This window comes from Alligator mississippiensis, chromosome 4 (genome assembly GCF_030867095.1).
Source record: "Alligator mississippiensis isolate rAllMis1 chromosome 4, rAllMis1, whole genome shotgun sequence".
Taxonomy (NCBI): Eukaryota; Metazoa; Chordata; order Crocodylia; family Alligatoridae; genus Alligator; species Alligator mississippiensis.
This window is the reverse complement of record NC_081827.1, coordinates 26,738,011-26,753,382: the sequence shown is the minus strand read 5'-3', so window position 1 is coordinate 26,753,382 and position 15,372 is coordinate 26,738,011. Positions and strand designations below refer to the sequence as shown.

Sequence of the window (15,372 nt, the reverse complement as noted above, 5' to 3'; positions counted from 1 at the left end):
CTGGGGCCTGGGGACAGGCCAGGGAGCAGAACAGCAAGGGCTGGCACTGCTCAGAGCCACAAAGCAGTGTGTGGGACAGCAGCAGTTGGACTCATGTCCTGGTGCTGGGATGGAGCTACTGCCAGGAGAGAGCTGATAGGGACAGGCAGGGGCTGTGGGTCAGGAGTGAGGGGCACCTGGTGGGGCTGTGAGTTGGGAGTGAGGGGCAAGAGTAGGGCACTGGCATATCAATGCTGCTTAATGCCTCACATGCTGGTGGGCAAAGGGGGCAAGGGAAGCTCTGATTTTTCTATGATAAAAAAAAACAAAAAGCAAATGTCAAAATGTATAGGTATTTAAAATTCATTTTATTATGATAGAGGCATTGATAGACTTCCAAATTGCTCTAAAATTGTAAATACAGGCAGTCTTTGGACTTATGACATAATTGGTTCCTGAAAATCGTGTCTTAAGTCGAAACGTTGCAACTCGGAACCAATTTTCTCATAAGAAACAATGTTATAAATGGGGGATTGGTTCCTGAACCAAGGCCCGATACCCTATTTTCACCAAAAATACTCCAGAATTTTGTACTCTATCAATTATAGGTGAGTAATATAGCTACATTAATGTATTTATATCATAAATAGCAATCATATTAATTTGGAAGGACTTCTTTGAGGTGACTTTGCTAGACTTTTTGAAAGGCTCTTGGTTGGACTTTTTGAAGGGTTCTTGGCTGGAGTCTTCTCAGGAGTCTTGGCTGCAAGTTTTTCTGGAGTATTGTGTGTCTGCTTTCTTAAAGAAAGTGTCCAAGGCAGTTTGGACAGATGTTCTCCAGGGAGCTGAGCAACACAGCAAACTTGTTCGCTGGCATGGCATTGCATCAGATCAAGTGTTGTACATCAAAACTGATGTCATAAACTTGAAACAGAGTGTCAATTTATAAATGTTATAAGTGTGAAATGTTGTAAGTTGGGGACTGCCTGTATATCAATAAAACATTGTTCAACTGGTCTCTCTATATATAGTGGCATTTCATTTTAATAGCAGAACACAGATTTTGGGCATTTTAATAAGAAACACGAATTCTCTCATCAGAGAATTTGCAATTTTTAAACAGGTTACACTAAGATCTCTGCTGGTGAGGCAAGTGGTGAAACCCGGGCAGAGGAGCCTGCCCAGGGCCAGCACTGGGGACCCAGTTGGAAGGCAGATGAGGTGGCTGACCTGATCATTTGGGGCCAAGATAGTTCAAAGTGGGCCACTGCAGCAAGCACATCTTCTGGGTGATAGCTGCCCAGATGGCAGAGTGGGGGCACTGGAAGACATGACAGCAGTGCTGCCCAAAGGCCAACTGTGCAGCTATGGCCCACTGGCAGCTGGTCCAGATATGCAGAAGGTTCTGCTGCAGTGCCCATACCACAGCCCAAGCAGCCGTGCAATCCTGGTCTGGGTCTGGCAGGCATGCAGCTATGGGGCCACAGGTCCAAGAGGGGGGATGCTGTTGCAGGTGAAAGTGGGTCACAGCCAGGCAGCAGCCTGCACTGCCAGAGGCTGCAGTGGGTAGAGGTGCAGGGACCAATCTAGGTTAGGGCTGCTTCAGCAGTCAAGCTGGCACAAAGCGCTAGTGTCCCCAGATACCAACTGGCCAGGCCTCAAAAGCTCAAGTAGCCCTGAGCTGCTTGCTAGGACACATTTTTATACTGCAGAGGCCAGAACAGGTGCTGTCCCCAGGCTCTAGCTCCCCCTGGCTGAAAATCTGGGAGGAGCTGGGAAGGGTCAATTTGCCCCAAGTGGCACAATCTGCCCCACACCAAAGTGCATGTTCAGGTACGTGTGCTGAGCCACAAATCTCTGGCACAAATTTGTGCCACTGCTATTTGAGCTGCTGCAAGCGCACATGCCTGCATGTGTGGACACACCCAGGTAGTCTGTCTAAAAAATGGCTTTGGACATTGGAATAGAAAGTGCATCTCAGTTTCACCTTTTTCACACTCGTTGCATAGCAGCTGTTCCTCTTGGGCTGACAATGTATACTGATTCCTGTTTTCCATCTCGTGTTTGTGGTCACTGATTCAGTATCCAGCGGCAGTCTGTTTTAGCTTTTCACATCTCACTTTAGTGATGTTGTGTGCAGAGATCTGTGGCAGTCTTAGATTTGTTCTCCAAGCAAATGTCTAAGCAAACGTCTGCTTAATCCATTTATCTATCTAGGTTCTCCTATGACAACCATCGCCATGGTATCTGGAATTCCTTCTGAAGTTATGGCATTTATAAATAACTTTCTTGCACTTCTTTTTAAATCAACAGAGACTAGATTTTTTGGCCGGGGAAGATACTTCCATTAGAGAAAGGGTGGATCAGAAAGGTGGGTTTTGCATTTGGCTCTGTAGATGCTGAGTTGGCGTTCCTGTCTAGTATTTGCTTACAAATTGAAAGATGTAGGGTTTGCTTTATTTTTTTTACTGGTATGTTGTTTACTTTGTGAGTATGGGACACATATTTAACTATTATATAATAAAATAGGTTAGACTGTGCTGTAGAAGCAATTTAGCAGTGGGATTATCAGACCACATCAAGATTTTTGTGGTGTTTTTTGCATTGTCTCAAGCTTCCCTATCCCTCTCAGCTGAGATGGACCTCAAGTAGGAGCTACAGGACATTTACAGAAAGATAACCCAAAATTTAAATTCAGGCAGGATATAAATAGAGACCTTAAAGAAAAAAGTTCAAGCAAGTAAAATATATCCAATTGTGTTTCCCAAAAAAATAAGATTGAATTTCCTGTGCTTCCCTTCTGAGAACTAGCTAGTTTGCCAGTGCTATCTCTGCATGAGTTCAGTTACTGAACTACAAAGTCCCATGACTCATATTTAGATTTCCATTCCCACCAGGTGGGCACCTGGGCCTCTTCTGTAGCAGATAACCAATCTGGCCTCTAAAGAATCACTTCTATCCATATTGGAAGGAGTTGCTGTTGTAGTAAATCCATTCAAAAGTAACATTCTTAGAAATACTAATGAATCTCCTTCTAAACTGCTAAACTTTAATGGCTTTGTTACAAAGGATTGGCTTTACATAGTTCCTTTAAGACATTAAAGGTCATGATATAGCTGTTTCTTTTAATACTTTTACAGATAGTCTACATTGTATTTTATAAAAGTGCAGTAAGAAAGTTCAAACTATGTTTAATTTCTATGTCTATAAATTCTGTAAAATAATGCATACAGGTGAATCTTAACTAGAATCAAAGACCAGAGCATAGAAATGGGCCTTCACTTGGTTTTGGTTATTCTATGCTCCGGTCTTTGATTCCAGTCAAGATTCACCCGTACAGATCATTTTACAGAATTCACAGAACCAGAATCTGAACCTATGTCACCAGAGTCCTAGCCCAGAACTACATAAAAGCCATCTTTCTTCCATACCTGATGAATTGATACCTGGATTTAATTTTGCAATACATTTGTTTTACTGATCTCATTTTGTAGCCATGAATATTCCGTCAAGGGTGCCAAGTGAAGTTAAAGCTTTTAAAATATCTGTAAAGCAGGAAATATTCCTATAGGGTCACAGTTTAATTATTCATTTCTCAGTCAAATCTTATTTCTTTGTATTACCATGTTGGTCAGTTATGTTACTATTACAATGTTGAGACTGTTACAGAATAGTTTACTGTTGCTGCTAACATAGATATCCACAGGTGTTTGGGCTGAGGACATTTCTACTTTTGTATATTGGAATAATTACTCCATTTGATTATAAGGAAATTTCCAAGTTAAAGAAATGTCTAAATAAATTTTGGGATGTGTTCAATACTTTGTTTCAGCATCTTCCTTGGTACAGCATCTTCCTTGGTATTATCTGGTATAAATCATTTCCTGACTTGGGGTTTTCAATATTTTTTAATGTCCATGTTGTTACAGATCTAGTCCAGCCGCTCCTCAGGGTAGGATCACCCCTGGTTAAACCATCTCATTCAAGTGTCTTCCTACCATGCTCTTGAAAATGTCCAGGGATGGAGATCCTACAACTTATCTGGGCAGCCTGTTCTTCCTAAAGTTCCTCCTAATCTCCAACCTAAATTTCCTCTGCTGTAGTTTGCTCCTAGTCCTGTCTCCTACCGCCACAGAGAAAAGGGTATCTCCATCCTCTTTATAATCACTCTTCTGATATTTGGGGACTGTTATTAAATCCCCACTCAGTCTTCTCCAGACTAGTCCTAGTTCTTTCAGCCTTTCTTCATATGTCATATTTCCCAGGCCCCTAATCATATTTTTTTTACTGTGTGTTGAACTCTTTCCAATCTGTCCACATTTTTCTTGAAGTGTGGGGCCCAAAATTGGACACAATATTCTAAATGAGGCCTTAGCAGTGGTGAATAGAGCAAAAGAATCACTTCCCTTGATTTTTCAGGTGACACTCCTCTTAATATGACGCAGTATACTGTTGGCTTTTTTGCAACGAGCACGCTGTTGGCTCATATTCAGCTTATACACCTTCAAGTATAATAACATGTATTTCTAATGATGCATTTTGTAGGAGGAACAAATTCCTTTGTGCATGCCATGGAAGTGATTTGCTCAAAATTGACCTTCCTTGATTGTTGAGGTTTGTTTCTTTCCAGGAAGTAATCAGACATATTGCATCTTCAATTCATGCTAATTTTTCCTTCATATGGTCTGATTTTTGCTTCTGTTAAACCATGGATTGCAGCTCGGCAGTGTGTCATGAAAAGCAGCATGTAGATTAGTGCCATGTGTTGAAGTTGGAAAGTTCCCTCATAAATTTCTCTTAGTTTATGGCAGCTTGTATCCAACTGTTTTTGTTCCTCCCTTATTTTTAGTTGAAATCTTCCTTTTTTTCAGGTTAAGTGCTTAAGAATTGCTTTGCTGCTCTGAGGACTCTATATCATCTCATGGGGTGTTTGGCCATACATATTTTTCCAGCAACCTTAACTGGGTGTTCAGTCACCAGGATTTACTAGTTGTTCTCAAACCTTTCCTTTGAGTCTTGTCCTCAGATGTAGACCTTGAATAACTGGTAGAGGTTTTATGGTGTGATGCTTGTCTGGTGTCACTTGTTTAGCTGGCTGTTGTCTGTCTGACTCCTTTGACTGTTAACATTTATTTTGCATAAGCTTAAATTTATTGTATGATAGTCCAATCTCGCTTATAGCCTTTACTACATGTAAAGCTGTATCTTCTTAAGAGAGTCCATCATCCTTTTGTAGTGAGAACACATTGACAAAGGCCTTGACACATACCAAGGACTTTCTTTCCCATTTGTTGAAACCATAACTGAATTTAAGAGGGGTTTGGTAGGGAAGTACTTCCTTTTCAAATACATGCTTATTTTCCTTTGTGGAGGTTAAGATTGGTTCTTGCCTCATTTCTACCTGTATGCTTTGAATGTACTTGGATATTTTGATCCATGGCCATGCATGTTGGTTTTTTATGAAATGACATAGGAACATAAGACTGGAAAAGATCTTCTGGGTCTTCAATTCTAGACGCCAGCTGTTGTAGGCAGCCATGTTAAATAATTAATTTCATTTCATAAATTCACCAAGCATCATCTTAAAAGCTAGTTGTTTCTTTTGCCACAACTCTTCTACTAGAAACTGTCTAGAACCTCACTCTGATAGTTCAAATCTTGTAATTTCCAACCAAAATGTATTCATGGCCAGTTTATACCGATATGTTCTAGTAAGAACCTTGTCTTTTCACTTAGGTAATTCTTCTCCCTTCCTGGTAGTTTTAGGCAGCAATCAAAGCTCCCCTATCTGTTCCAGTATGTATTTATCTTTTTTGGAACACAGATGAACTAGTGTCCCAAATGAGGTTTCATGAGGGCCTTGTTCACCGGCACTAGCACTTCCCTTCTACCTACAGGAAATACCTCTCTTGATACACCCTCAGATAGCTTTTGCTTGTTTCCCAGGTGCATCAGGTTGGTGGCGCTCAGTCATCCTGCGGGCAGCTCGTTTTTCTTTGAGACATAACAGGAGACCTGTAAAACATTCCAGCGTCTTTACCCTTTGCTCTTGTTACAGGTCTCGGGGAACGCCGATCAGCCAGCCCTCGCAGCGCAGCAGGAAACACTCTCTAAATGCAATCAGAGATTTCAAGTTGGCTTTAAAATATTAAGGATGAGGTTCCTAGATGCCAGCTGCTTCTAGAAAAAAAAGAAGTGGTGGATGCCATTTGACAGGGCAGGCGAGGCCAAGGCTCTTTTCTCCAACGTCCACCCCGTCACGGACAAACCGCCGCCAGATCTCCTAGAACTGAACCTGCCCGCGCCGCTGCCACCACCCTCCCCAAGTGGTGCTGACCCAGTTGGAGCCAACGACACCGTCAGGTTGGCGCTCGCCCGAACCCCCCGAGAGTGCCCCTCACAGGCTCCCAGGAGAGCACGCATGACACCCACAACTCTCCCTGCACCTGATGAAGGGCGCCAGTGCCCCAAAGCTTGCAAAGAACAATTTCCCCAACTATTTTAGTCGGTCTAATAAAAGCTATCCCATCAAAGACGCTGGCCTGCCCATGCCCTCAGACCCACAGGCTACCCCCTCCCCTCCCAAGGCAGGTTTGCCCTCTGGGGGCAGCAACAGCTTCTCACGCTGGCTCTGCAAACTCCTCCCCGAGGCACTCCGGAGCCTGGATCCCACGCGATGGCCGGGAGGGTGCCCGCGGCAGCCCCGGCCCCGCCCCCCCCTCAGGTGCGCCCCGCCCCTCACCAGCGCTGCCCGCCCGGCGCTGCTGAGGGCAGCGGCTTCGCGGTGCGCGGTGCGCAGGCGCGGCGCATGCGCGCGGGGGGCCGGGGAGCCCGATCTGATAGGGAGCAGGGGCTGACACTACCCCCGTGTGGGCGGCGGAACGTCCCGAGGATGACGTGCGGCGTTCTCGAATCCCGTGCCTCGCTCGCCCGCTCGCCGCTGCCGGAGGAAACGGGGAAAAGCAACAAGGAGGCAGGAGCCGGAGCGGCGCCATGGCGGCCCTGGAGCGGCCCGTGCCCAGCCCCGAGGCGTTCCTGGGCCAGCCCTGGACCGCCTGGGTCCGCGAGGCCGCCCCCCCGCACGCGCACGGCGCCGCCCCCCCGCACAGTAAGGGCACCGCCGCGCGCGGCCACCGGCCGGGTCGCCGCAGCGCAGCGCAGCGCACGCCCGGCCCAGGCGGCCGCGGCCCCTGCCCCGCGCTGCCCCCGGGGGCCCCGCCCCGCCCCACCCGGGGATGCGGCGCCGGGCGGGACTGGGATGCTGCTGGCGGACGGGGGCGGGGGCCCTGCTCGGGCTGGTGCTGGTGCTGTGGCGGGGCTCCCCAGACGCGTCCCCTCCTCTCTTGACTCTCCACTTGGCTTCCCCTCTGCAGGTGTCGACGTAGAGGAGCCTGGAAAAGAGGGTGGGAAAAGCCGTGAGGTGATGAGGCTTAATAAAGAAGGTAAGTGCAGCGCCCCTGCCTCGCCCCACCTGGCTAGTCCTCCCCTGGCAGCTCAGCCTCAGCCGGGGGTTGTTGGGCCGGACGCCTTCCGCACACCAGGTCAGAAGAGGACACCAGGGAAGAAACGGCAGAGCTCGTGCTGGACTGGGGTCTGGCATGGACTTTTTCAGGGGCAGGCCCTCCGCGGAGGGCAGTGGGGGTGGGTGCGCACACGGTACGAACTGTGTAGCGGGTTTTCGGTGTGCTTTGAGCTGCCCAGTGAACTGCGGGGGCCACTTGCCAGTGTTGGCGGTATACATATACATTTATTTATATCTATAGAAAAACATATTTTTGCAAAAAAAAAAAAAAGAAAGAACAGGATGCCATCGCTCCGCACCAGCTTCTGAAGTAGAAACGTGACGAGGGCACGTACAGGCTGTGAACGGGGCACGAGGTGATTTGAGGTGAAAGTCGCCCTGCATACAGCAGTGGCCATGTTGGATTTCTTTCTAGGTTTTGTCCACTTTTATTTTTATTTTTTATTTTTATTTTTTTTGGCACAACCCTTCCCTCATTTCAGTGTGGAAGAGGCACATGCGTGCAGCACTGCACATTTTACACCTTCACCTCATTAGCAGCCACCGCTGGAAAGACACCAGTAAGGAGCAGGCTTTGCTTGCTGCAGAATAGGCGTGTGGTAATATTTAAATTGGCTCACGTTTTGACCGAGTTGCGCTCGGTTTCAGGCAGTCATGTGGTGAGCGTGATTACGCGGAGTTGTGTGGCCGATTCAAGATGGCAGCTAATTTGAGCGATTCTTCGTACTGAAAAACAGGCCACATCGATCCTGTGAGGAAAATTTAGGCGTAAGGTTGTCATTTAAAATATTACGTTTTCTGGTTTCATGAGTATGAACACAGATAAATCCCAGCTTACTCACATGTGCAAATATGCTATATTTAACAGGAGACCATAAGTTTGTAAGCAAAGCACCTTACATGGTGGATAGTAAGGACTGAAAAAGACAGATTTGTTTGTGACGTTATTTACTAAGATGAAGCTTGTGTGATGAAATTCGTGAACCAGCATTTTGGAAATGTTTGTATGTGGCTGCAAATTGAGGAAGCTGTGCTGGTCTGTGTTGGTTTGAATTAGGTTTTACAAAGTTTTAGCCTAACAGCCACCAAAATATTTTTGTGAAATTGGTTCATAAAGGACAAGCCCGTAGTTGTAAAACTTTTATGATAACATACGTAAGTTGAGAGAGATCCCATTTTTTATACTGGATACTCAAGTATTACAATAACGGTTTTTTAGAATATATATCATGGAATTATGTGAACTAGACTTTTACCATGTTGTCAATGTCACTGTATTCATGCTAATGTCAATACATGCGGGCGACTTAAAGGTAAAGAAAATGTTTCTTTTCAAGATCGTTCTTGAATGGAAAAAAATCTGGTAGTCATTAAATGAAAAGACTATCAAGAATGTGTGAAATACTTCAGTGACATTTTTTATTAACGTAATTTTAAAATAAACTCCTTAGCCAAACATATTTGATGGCACCTAAATAGAGGTTTGTAAAGTTGGGCAAAAATTCAAGGGGCTTATAGCTCAAAAAACTTTGACGTACTCTTTCTTGATTTTATAAAGAAGACTTTTGCTCTTTAACCTTATCTTCTGTAAAAAGTTTACTCTGTTGAGATTATATCCCGTCTTGGAAGAGCTCAAATGGCAAATCCATGGTTCAAGAACTTGACTTCTAGTCATAAGCATCCTCTGTTCAGTGCAACATGCAAATAGCTTAATTCTTTAGAATAATTCTATATAGTTGTGAGCTGTAATCTTTTCTTTTTCATCATCTGCAGTTGTGTCTTATGGATGACTAGGGTAGGTTTTTTTTGTTTTGTTTTGTTTTTACATATATACCATCCAGTAAAACACATTTCCAGGTATGAAGTGGAAGTCTTAAACTTTGTTACCGAAATAGTAGCTGAAAGGTATAACACATTAATAGCATTTTCACAGTAGTACAGTAAAATGCCGTTATTGTCTCTAATCAACCCCAGTTACATTTAAAAATAGAACACTTTAGAAATTTCTCACTGCTTCCAGATAGGAACTTGATTTGGGCATCTTTTGAAAGGATTTTCAACCTTGAATACATTAGCATGTGTTGAAATACTTGTGCCTTATTCATTAAGATAATAGAATTTTAATGCCCTACCCATCACTATAACTTTATTCCTTTTGTAAATCTTGAATTGGCTTGTGCTGCTCTTGTTCTTCAGGATTCTTTGTACTTCTGTTAACAAGAGTCAGATATGTAGAATGTACTGCATGCATGTTTGTAATGGTACTTGGGAGCGTAATATGATGTCGGATATACTTGTCTTCTGTGGTATGAAAGTGCTGTTTGGCTACAACCAAGAGTTGTGAATCTAAAGGTCTTCAGTTCAAATCGCAACTCATTTTTCTTTGACGTGTTACTGCTGACATCCATGTCTACTCATGTCCCTGCTATGTTTATTCTTTCTGACCATTTGTGAGGTTACTAGCATGTACATTTGTAGACAGAGGATTTCAAATGCAAATACCAGTGTTCGTAGAAAATAAAAATGTGGATGCATGGAGATTTACCAAAAGAACATATTTGCTCATGTGATCAGGAAGCAGAAGCAGGATCATGTGACACTTCTGACAAATCATAACTAAAATAGTGACTGTCAGAGATGGAGGACTGTTTGGGATTTGTACACATAGTAAGAGATTGAATAGCAAATATGAGAAAATGAAGATTTACTAATGGATAGTTTGTGTACAGTATACTAAATTCATTGCATAAATTATTCATTATGACATAGTAAGCTATAATTACGTGAGTATGAAGTTGATGCTGAAGGATAACCTTATTCACCATAACCCATAATTGATTTCAGATACATTGTGCAAACACACCAAATATCTTTATTTTTTATTATTTTTCTTATACAAGTACACATTGTATAAAATAGGAACATGTTTTTTTTTTTTATGCACAGAAATCTTCTTAAAACTGAAAAATATACAGATTGGCAAACTGTGCGTGTTTATGTACTGAGTTATTTTTAGGTAAGTATTGGCTACATGGGCTAAAAGACATTCTGTGTTGACTTCAACAGCATTACATCGGGGATGACTTTGATCCATCATGCTCAGATCTATAAGTGGTGCTCTGCATACAGAAGCTATGTTCTGTGGTCCTTCGTTCAGAACTGCAGTGGTCAATAATTAATGTTGATGCCATAATCAACATGTACATCCTTACTTCAACAGGTTCTAATATTCCAGCTTGAAGCCTGGGATGTTTGCATTTTGTCTTACGTTATATTTTCCCTACTGCTTTCTGACTCAATGGGGTACATTATTTTAGCATATTATGCATATGTTTTTCATTATAGCAAACCAAATTGTATTGTTATGTTAAAATTTGGGGTTACCTGGATTGATATACCACATGCTCAGTCTTTGGGATCTGATTATGTGGCTTCACTTGCGGACTGGCTCCTGGAAAGGCAGGGAAGGGTTATCCAAGGGAAAGATTAAATAATGGGCTGCATGATTACAAATATTCAGAATTTTTCCCCTCTGCCTTCCTGCATCTTAAAGTTATCTTCAGTGAAGAGCTACAGGAGCAGCAGAATAAAAATTGTAGAAGACGCATCAGTTTTACTTTCAGCATTTGTTACGTGCAGGAAAATAAACCAACGATTCTGTTGGAAATGAATAGGATGAGATTTTATTACTCTAGGAAGAGAAGGAAAGGAAAAGGTAGGGAAATGGCAAAAAACATTTTCAGGGGGAAGGGGAATGCAGAATATAGCTGTCTGTGAAGGGGCAAAAAGGGGAAAAAATACATGAGGGGAAGGGACAAAATATATATAAAAATTACATGGGGAGAAGATACTATCTGACAGCCACCAGTTTTATTTGATGGCAGTATCAAATATAATATTTCCCACAAATGTGTGTATATTAGTGCCCACACAGTTGGTAAGTCGGTTGTGGTAGGTGCTGTACAATGCAATGTTATAGAAGGTGTCAAGAGAAACTGCTTTTTCTCAGTATGATATTAGGGATATGTGGGACTATGAATAATCTGTGTTATCTAGTTTTGATTATTTCTGGTCCCATTATGAATATTTCTCTTGCTGGTGAAACTGATCATGGGGCTGAATTGTCTATATTATGATGATATATGCCTGAATTTCTTAGGGGGGGGATTTTGGGGGGGGGGGGGGGGTTGGGAGGCGGGGCGGGGTTTGGACCAACTATGTAGTTGGGATAACGTTAGACAAACTTTTGAATACAAAACTTCCATTATGGATGCAATATCACTCTTATGCTACTGTTAAATACCTGATCACTTGAGTTTTTGCAGTGTTTTCAAGGATTCTGCTCTGACATACCATGCAACACAGAGGCTCCTTTTTGGGGTGTGGACAGTAGGGTGCATACCTGCCAAGTCTTGGTCCTAGCATTTCCTGCTTTATTTCATGCATCTGGATGGAAGAGTGGGTGGCATTTCTATGATGACACTGTCAGATTATAAGCATTCAAAAATTCAAAACAGGCTTTTGGAGCTTTTGAATTCATGACCTGAAACTGTTGCTCGAAGGAAAGACCCTTTTCAAAAATTCTATTTTACACTTTACACTTGAAAAGAATTTGCCTTTAAGCTAAAACAACTTCTTTGTTTTACCTGGGTTGTCTTTGAGATTTGCCATTTGAGAGAGAGTCAAGTACAGTGTTTCTAGCAATTTAAAAAATATACATTTATTTATTTTTAACTTACCAGAGGTCTTTTTGGACAAGATGAACATCCATACTTTTTTAGTAAGTTACTCCACTGAGAGCTTGTGTAAGGCATGAGATAGATAGCAATTTAGAGCTCCAATACTGTCCTGATCCCATGTAAGAATCATAACCTTGGTACAAGTTTAGGGAGTCTAGGTGGCATCAGGTAACTGTCTGTAATATTTCTTTGTTTTTGAAGATAGACTCTGGTTTTTACTCTGTTTTCTTACCTGATGCTCTTCAGGATAGAGTTCTTGAATTTCTATGGTTTTCTGTCCATTGACAAGCCTCTTTTGACAAGTCTATCTCCTGCAGTACTCCTTTTATTCTTTATACTAAAATAGGAATTGGGAGTGAGGGAGTGAAAAGGTAAGGCAGTTGCTTCAGGAAGTGTTCTAAGGACCTCTTATGGGACGAGGGGGAAGAGACAGACTCATGGAACTGAGAGCATCGAGTCATAGTCTCCAAGAATGGGTAATAATCGCAATGCTGTCTGACTGACTGATTGACTGACAAAGCTAGCTGCTTTGCATCACAACTATAAGCTAAGACAGATATAGGGAAGGGAAAACCAGCTCTTTTGCTCCTTGCTTTTGGGGCTTTTGATAATTTAAGGGTGTATTCTATCCTCTCTCGTAGTAGCGCTTATCTGAGGTTATGTTGAAAGTCGCTGGAGCTGTTGCAGACTAGGGCTTCTTGAGTCCTCATGGTCTTTTGTTCAACAGAATCTGAAATGTCTGTTCTCAACTACTGGGCTATTATTCAGTCATTTTCTTCACCATTTTACTCTCAGTATTAAAGTCCTAAATAGCGTGCTCTTTAAGCACAGCATATCTGTCTGTTTCCTTGTGATGTTTGACAGCAGTTCGCTAGGGTTTAGAATCCTTTGCTTTTACCATTGTATTTGTAGTAGTATTGCTGTTCTATTTTGTTTTCATTATTGTGTGTGTTGGGGAAAGAAACGGTGTTTTGCCAGAGCATTGCCTAGATGATGTGCGCAAAACCCTGAAAGCACTGTGCGGTTCTCTACACAGTTCTGCCACTGGTTTACATCTGAACTTGTTTATCTCTTAACCTCTGAGCTTCAGTTGATCCATTTATAGAGAAGCAACGTTATTGTGATTGAAGGGCGCAGGTTAGTCCTCAGTATACAAGGGGTTAGCTCTCTGAATTCTCTTTTCCTTCAGATTTGTGCACATGTTCAGGAGAAGAGTTAAAAGAATGGCTGCTGAAGAAACAGGAAAAGGACAATGTTTAGGGAAAGGCAAGACTGCCTCTCCCAGCTCTGAAGGTGGGCTTGATCCCTGTTTTGTGGCACTCCTTATTTTACTTCTGTCACTTTTTGTTTGATGAAATATGTCTTCTGCTCAATGATTCTTGTTGGACTTTGTGTATTTTTTATTATTATTTAGTCATTCCACCTGTTTTCATGTGGGTTTAGAGATGGCAGGGAATTTGAGATCACTTGCAAGTTGAGTAAAATTAGTATCACAGCAATTATATCTGGTGAATAGGTGACAGTGCATCAACAAAAACACATCCAAGAACAGTTATACTGGAGTGGATGGAACAGATGGCTGCAGTGGTTAAACAAGGTGACTGGGATATTGACGTTCTCTTAAATTAAAGGAATTCTGACCAAAATGGAAGCTGAAGTGAACTAAGGCATATTTTAATGAATCTGAATCTCTGACAAGCACCCTGATCTCAAGACAGGTGGGTTGTCTTCAGCTGGCTAAGGATCTCTTTTGCTGGTGTTTCAGACCTGAAATGTTTGTCCTGGGCACAACAGTTCTGGGACTCCTACAGATGGTGATTGAAACCAAAATCTTGTTCTTCTAGAGACTGTAGTCAAATATATAAACCTCATTCAGTGTCCGTGAGGGGAAAAAGAGTTAACTCGTATCTGGCCAGTGACCGCTTGTGGTACAAACCATGCTATGGCTGCAGATTAGAGAGACAGGCAGTCAGTCATTCAGCTTGAAGCCAGTCAGGCTAAAGACCAGGTAGTCAAAGGTGCAAACTAAAGACAGCTAGGCTGAAGGCCAACTAGCTCAATTGCCTGCTGACTTAAAAGAGATGACCTAAGGGCAAGTTGAAGGGAGTCAGGTGGAAGACTGGATAGCCTGAGGGTCAAACAGAAGCCTGGAAGGCTGCACACTAGGAAAGACTCTGAGGTTAACAGAAACCAGAATCTTTCCCTTTTTTATGGTTTAGAGTGATGCTGAGGACTCAAAACCAACCCTAGAGAATGACAGAAAGGGGGAACAGAATCATGAGCAGGGAGCATGAAGACACCAATCAATTAGTACCACTATGGGATTGCTTTTTATTGCTGTTTCTTCAAGGTGAGTGATTTAGCACTGTACCTAGGATATGCTCGCTCCCATTCAGTCACTAGTGAGTGTCCCTGACCTCAAGTGTGAAAGGAGTCAACCGCATGTAAACTATTCTTCAGTTTTTAGCTCAACAACAAACCAATGCCTTGAAGTAACAGGTGGCTACGTGAGAGCAAAAGCAGTTGCAGACATTGGCGTTACAGCTTGTGTAGGTCCACAGAAATAGAGTGAAATGCAAGCTGCAACTCGACATCAACAACAGGCCCACATTGTGGCCAGGCCCAGCAACACTGCATACTGGAAGTGATGACTGCAAAAAGAACAGTGAACCAGATTGGTACCATCCCTGACAGCCAGTATGAGCCCACCAGTGCCAGGAGAAGGGATGATGGTGACACCTGGTATTTGTTATCTGGAGCTGGCCAAAATAGCACTTGACAGTGACCTAAATGCTTTAATAGAGACACTTGAATGGGTGGCAGTCTGTTTGTCTGAATCCCAATTCTTGGGGATTTTACCTTTCATGTCTGTTGAGAATTAGCCTGTGGAGCTTTGGATAGGCAGGCTGTCATGAACTAACCTTTGGTGAACATCACCATCTTGAGCTGTTTGGTGATAAATGAACAACTGATTGATGTTTCAGGCAGGAGACATATCTGCAAACACTGCAATTCTGTTTCCTTCCCAAAGGGCTAAATGACCTTGGTTAAGAGTTGAAATCTGACTTGCAGGGAGTAGCTAAAGTGGTAGAACTGGAACAGTTCCTTACAGGCCTTCTTTCTCATACCCCT

The 15,372-nt window shown here is 42.9% G+C and overlaps 1 protein-coding gene and 1 long non-coding RNA gene across 4 annotated transcripts in view; one reads left to right on the top strand and one right to left on the bottom strand.

Annotated features, from left to right (window-relative positions):
• Nucleotides 1-326: 326 nt before the first annotated feature.
• Nucleotides 327-6,678, bottom strand: LOC132249967 (uncharacterized). The gene is made up of 2 exons (XR_009461515.1): nt 6,604-6,678; nt 327-6,159 (listed from the first exon to the last, which is right to left on the bottom strand). It is a non-coding gene; the product is annotated as an uncharacterized LOC132249967 (long non-coding RNA).
• Nucleotides 6,679-6,837: 159 nt separating this feature from the next.
• Nucleotides 6,838-15,372, top strand: part of ATXN7L1 (ataxin 7 like 1) — a 195,245-nt gene continuing 186,710 nt past the window's right edge. Inside the window, exons 1-2 of one of the 3 annotated variants that reach the window (XM_019487459.2) lie at nt 6,838-7,087; nt 7,353-7,421. In XM_019487459.2, coding sequence (XP_019343004.1) covers nt 6,973-7,087; nt 7,353-7,421 — 184 coding nt within the window. In that variant the 5' untranslated portion in view covers nt 6,838-6,972. Of the gene's footprint in view, nt 7,088-7,352; nt 7,422-15,372 lie in introns of those variants that run through there. The other 2 variants (XM_059725863.1, XM_019487457.2) reach the window with 2 other exon arrangements.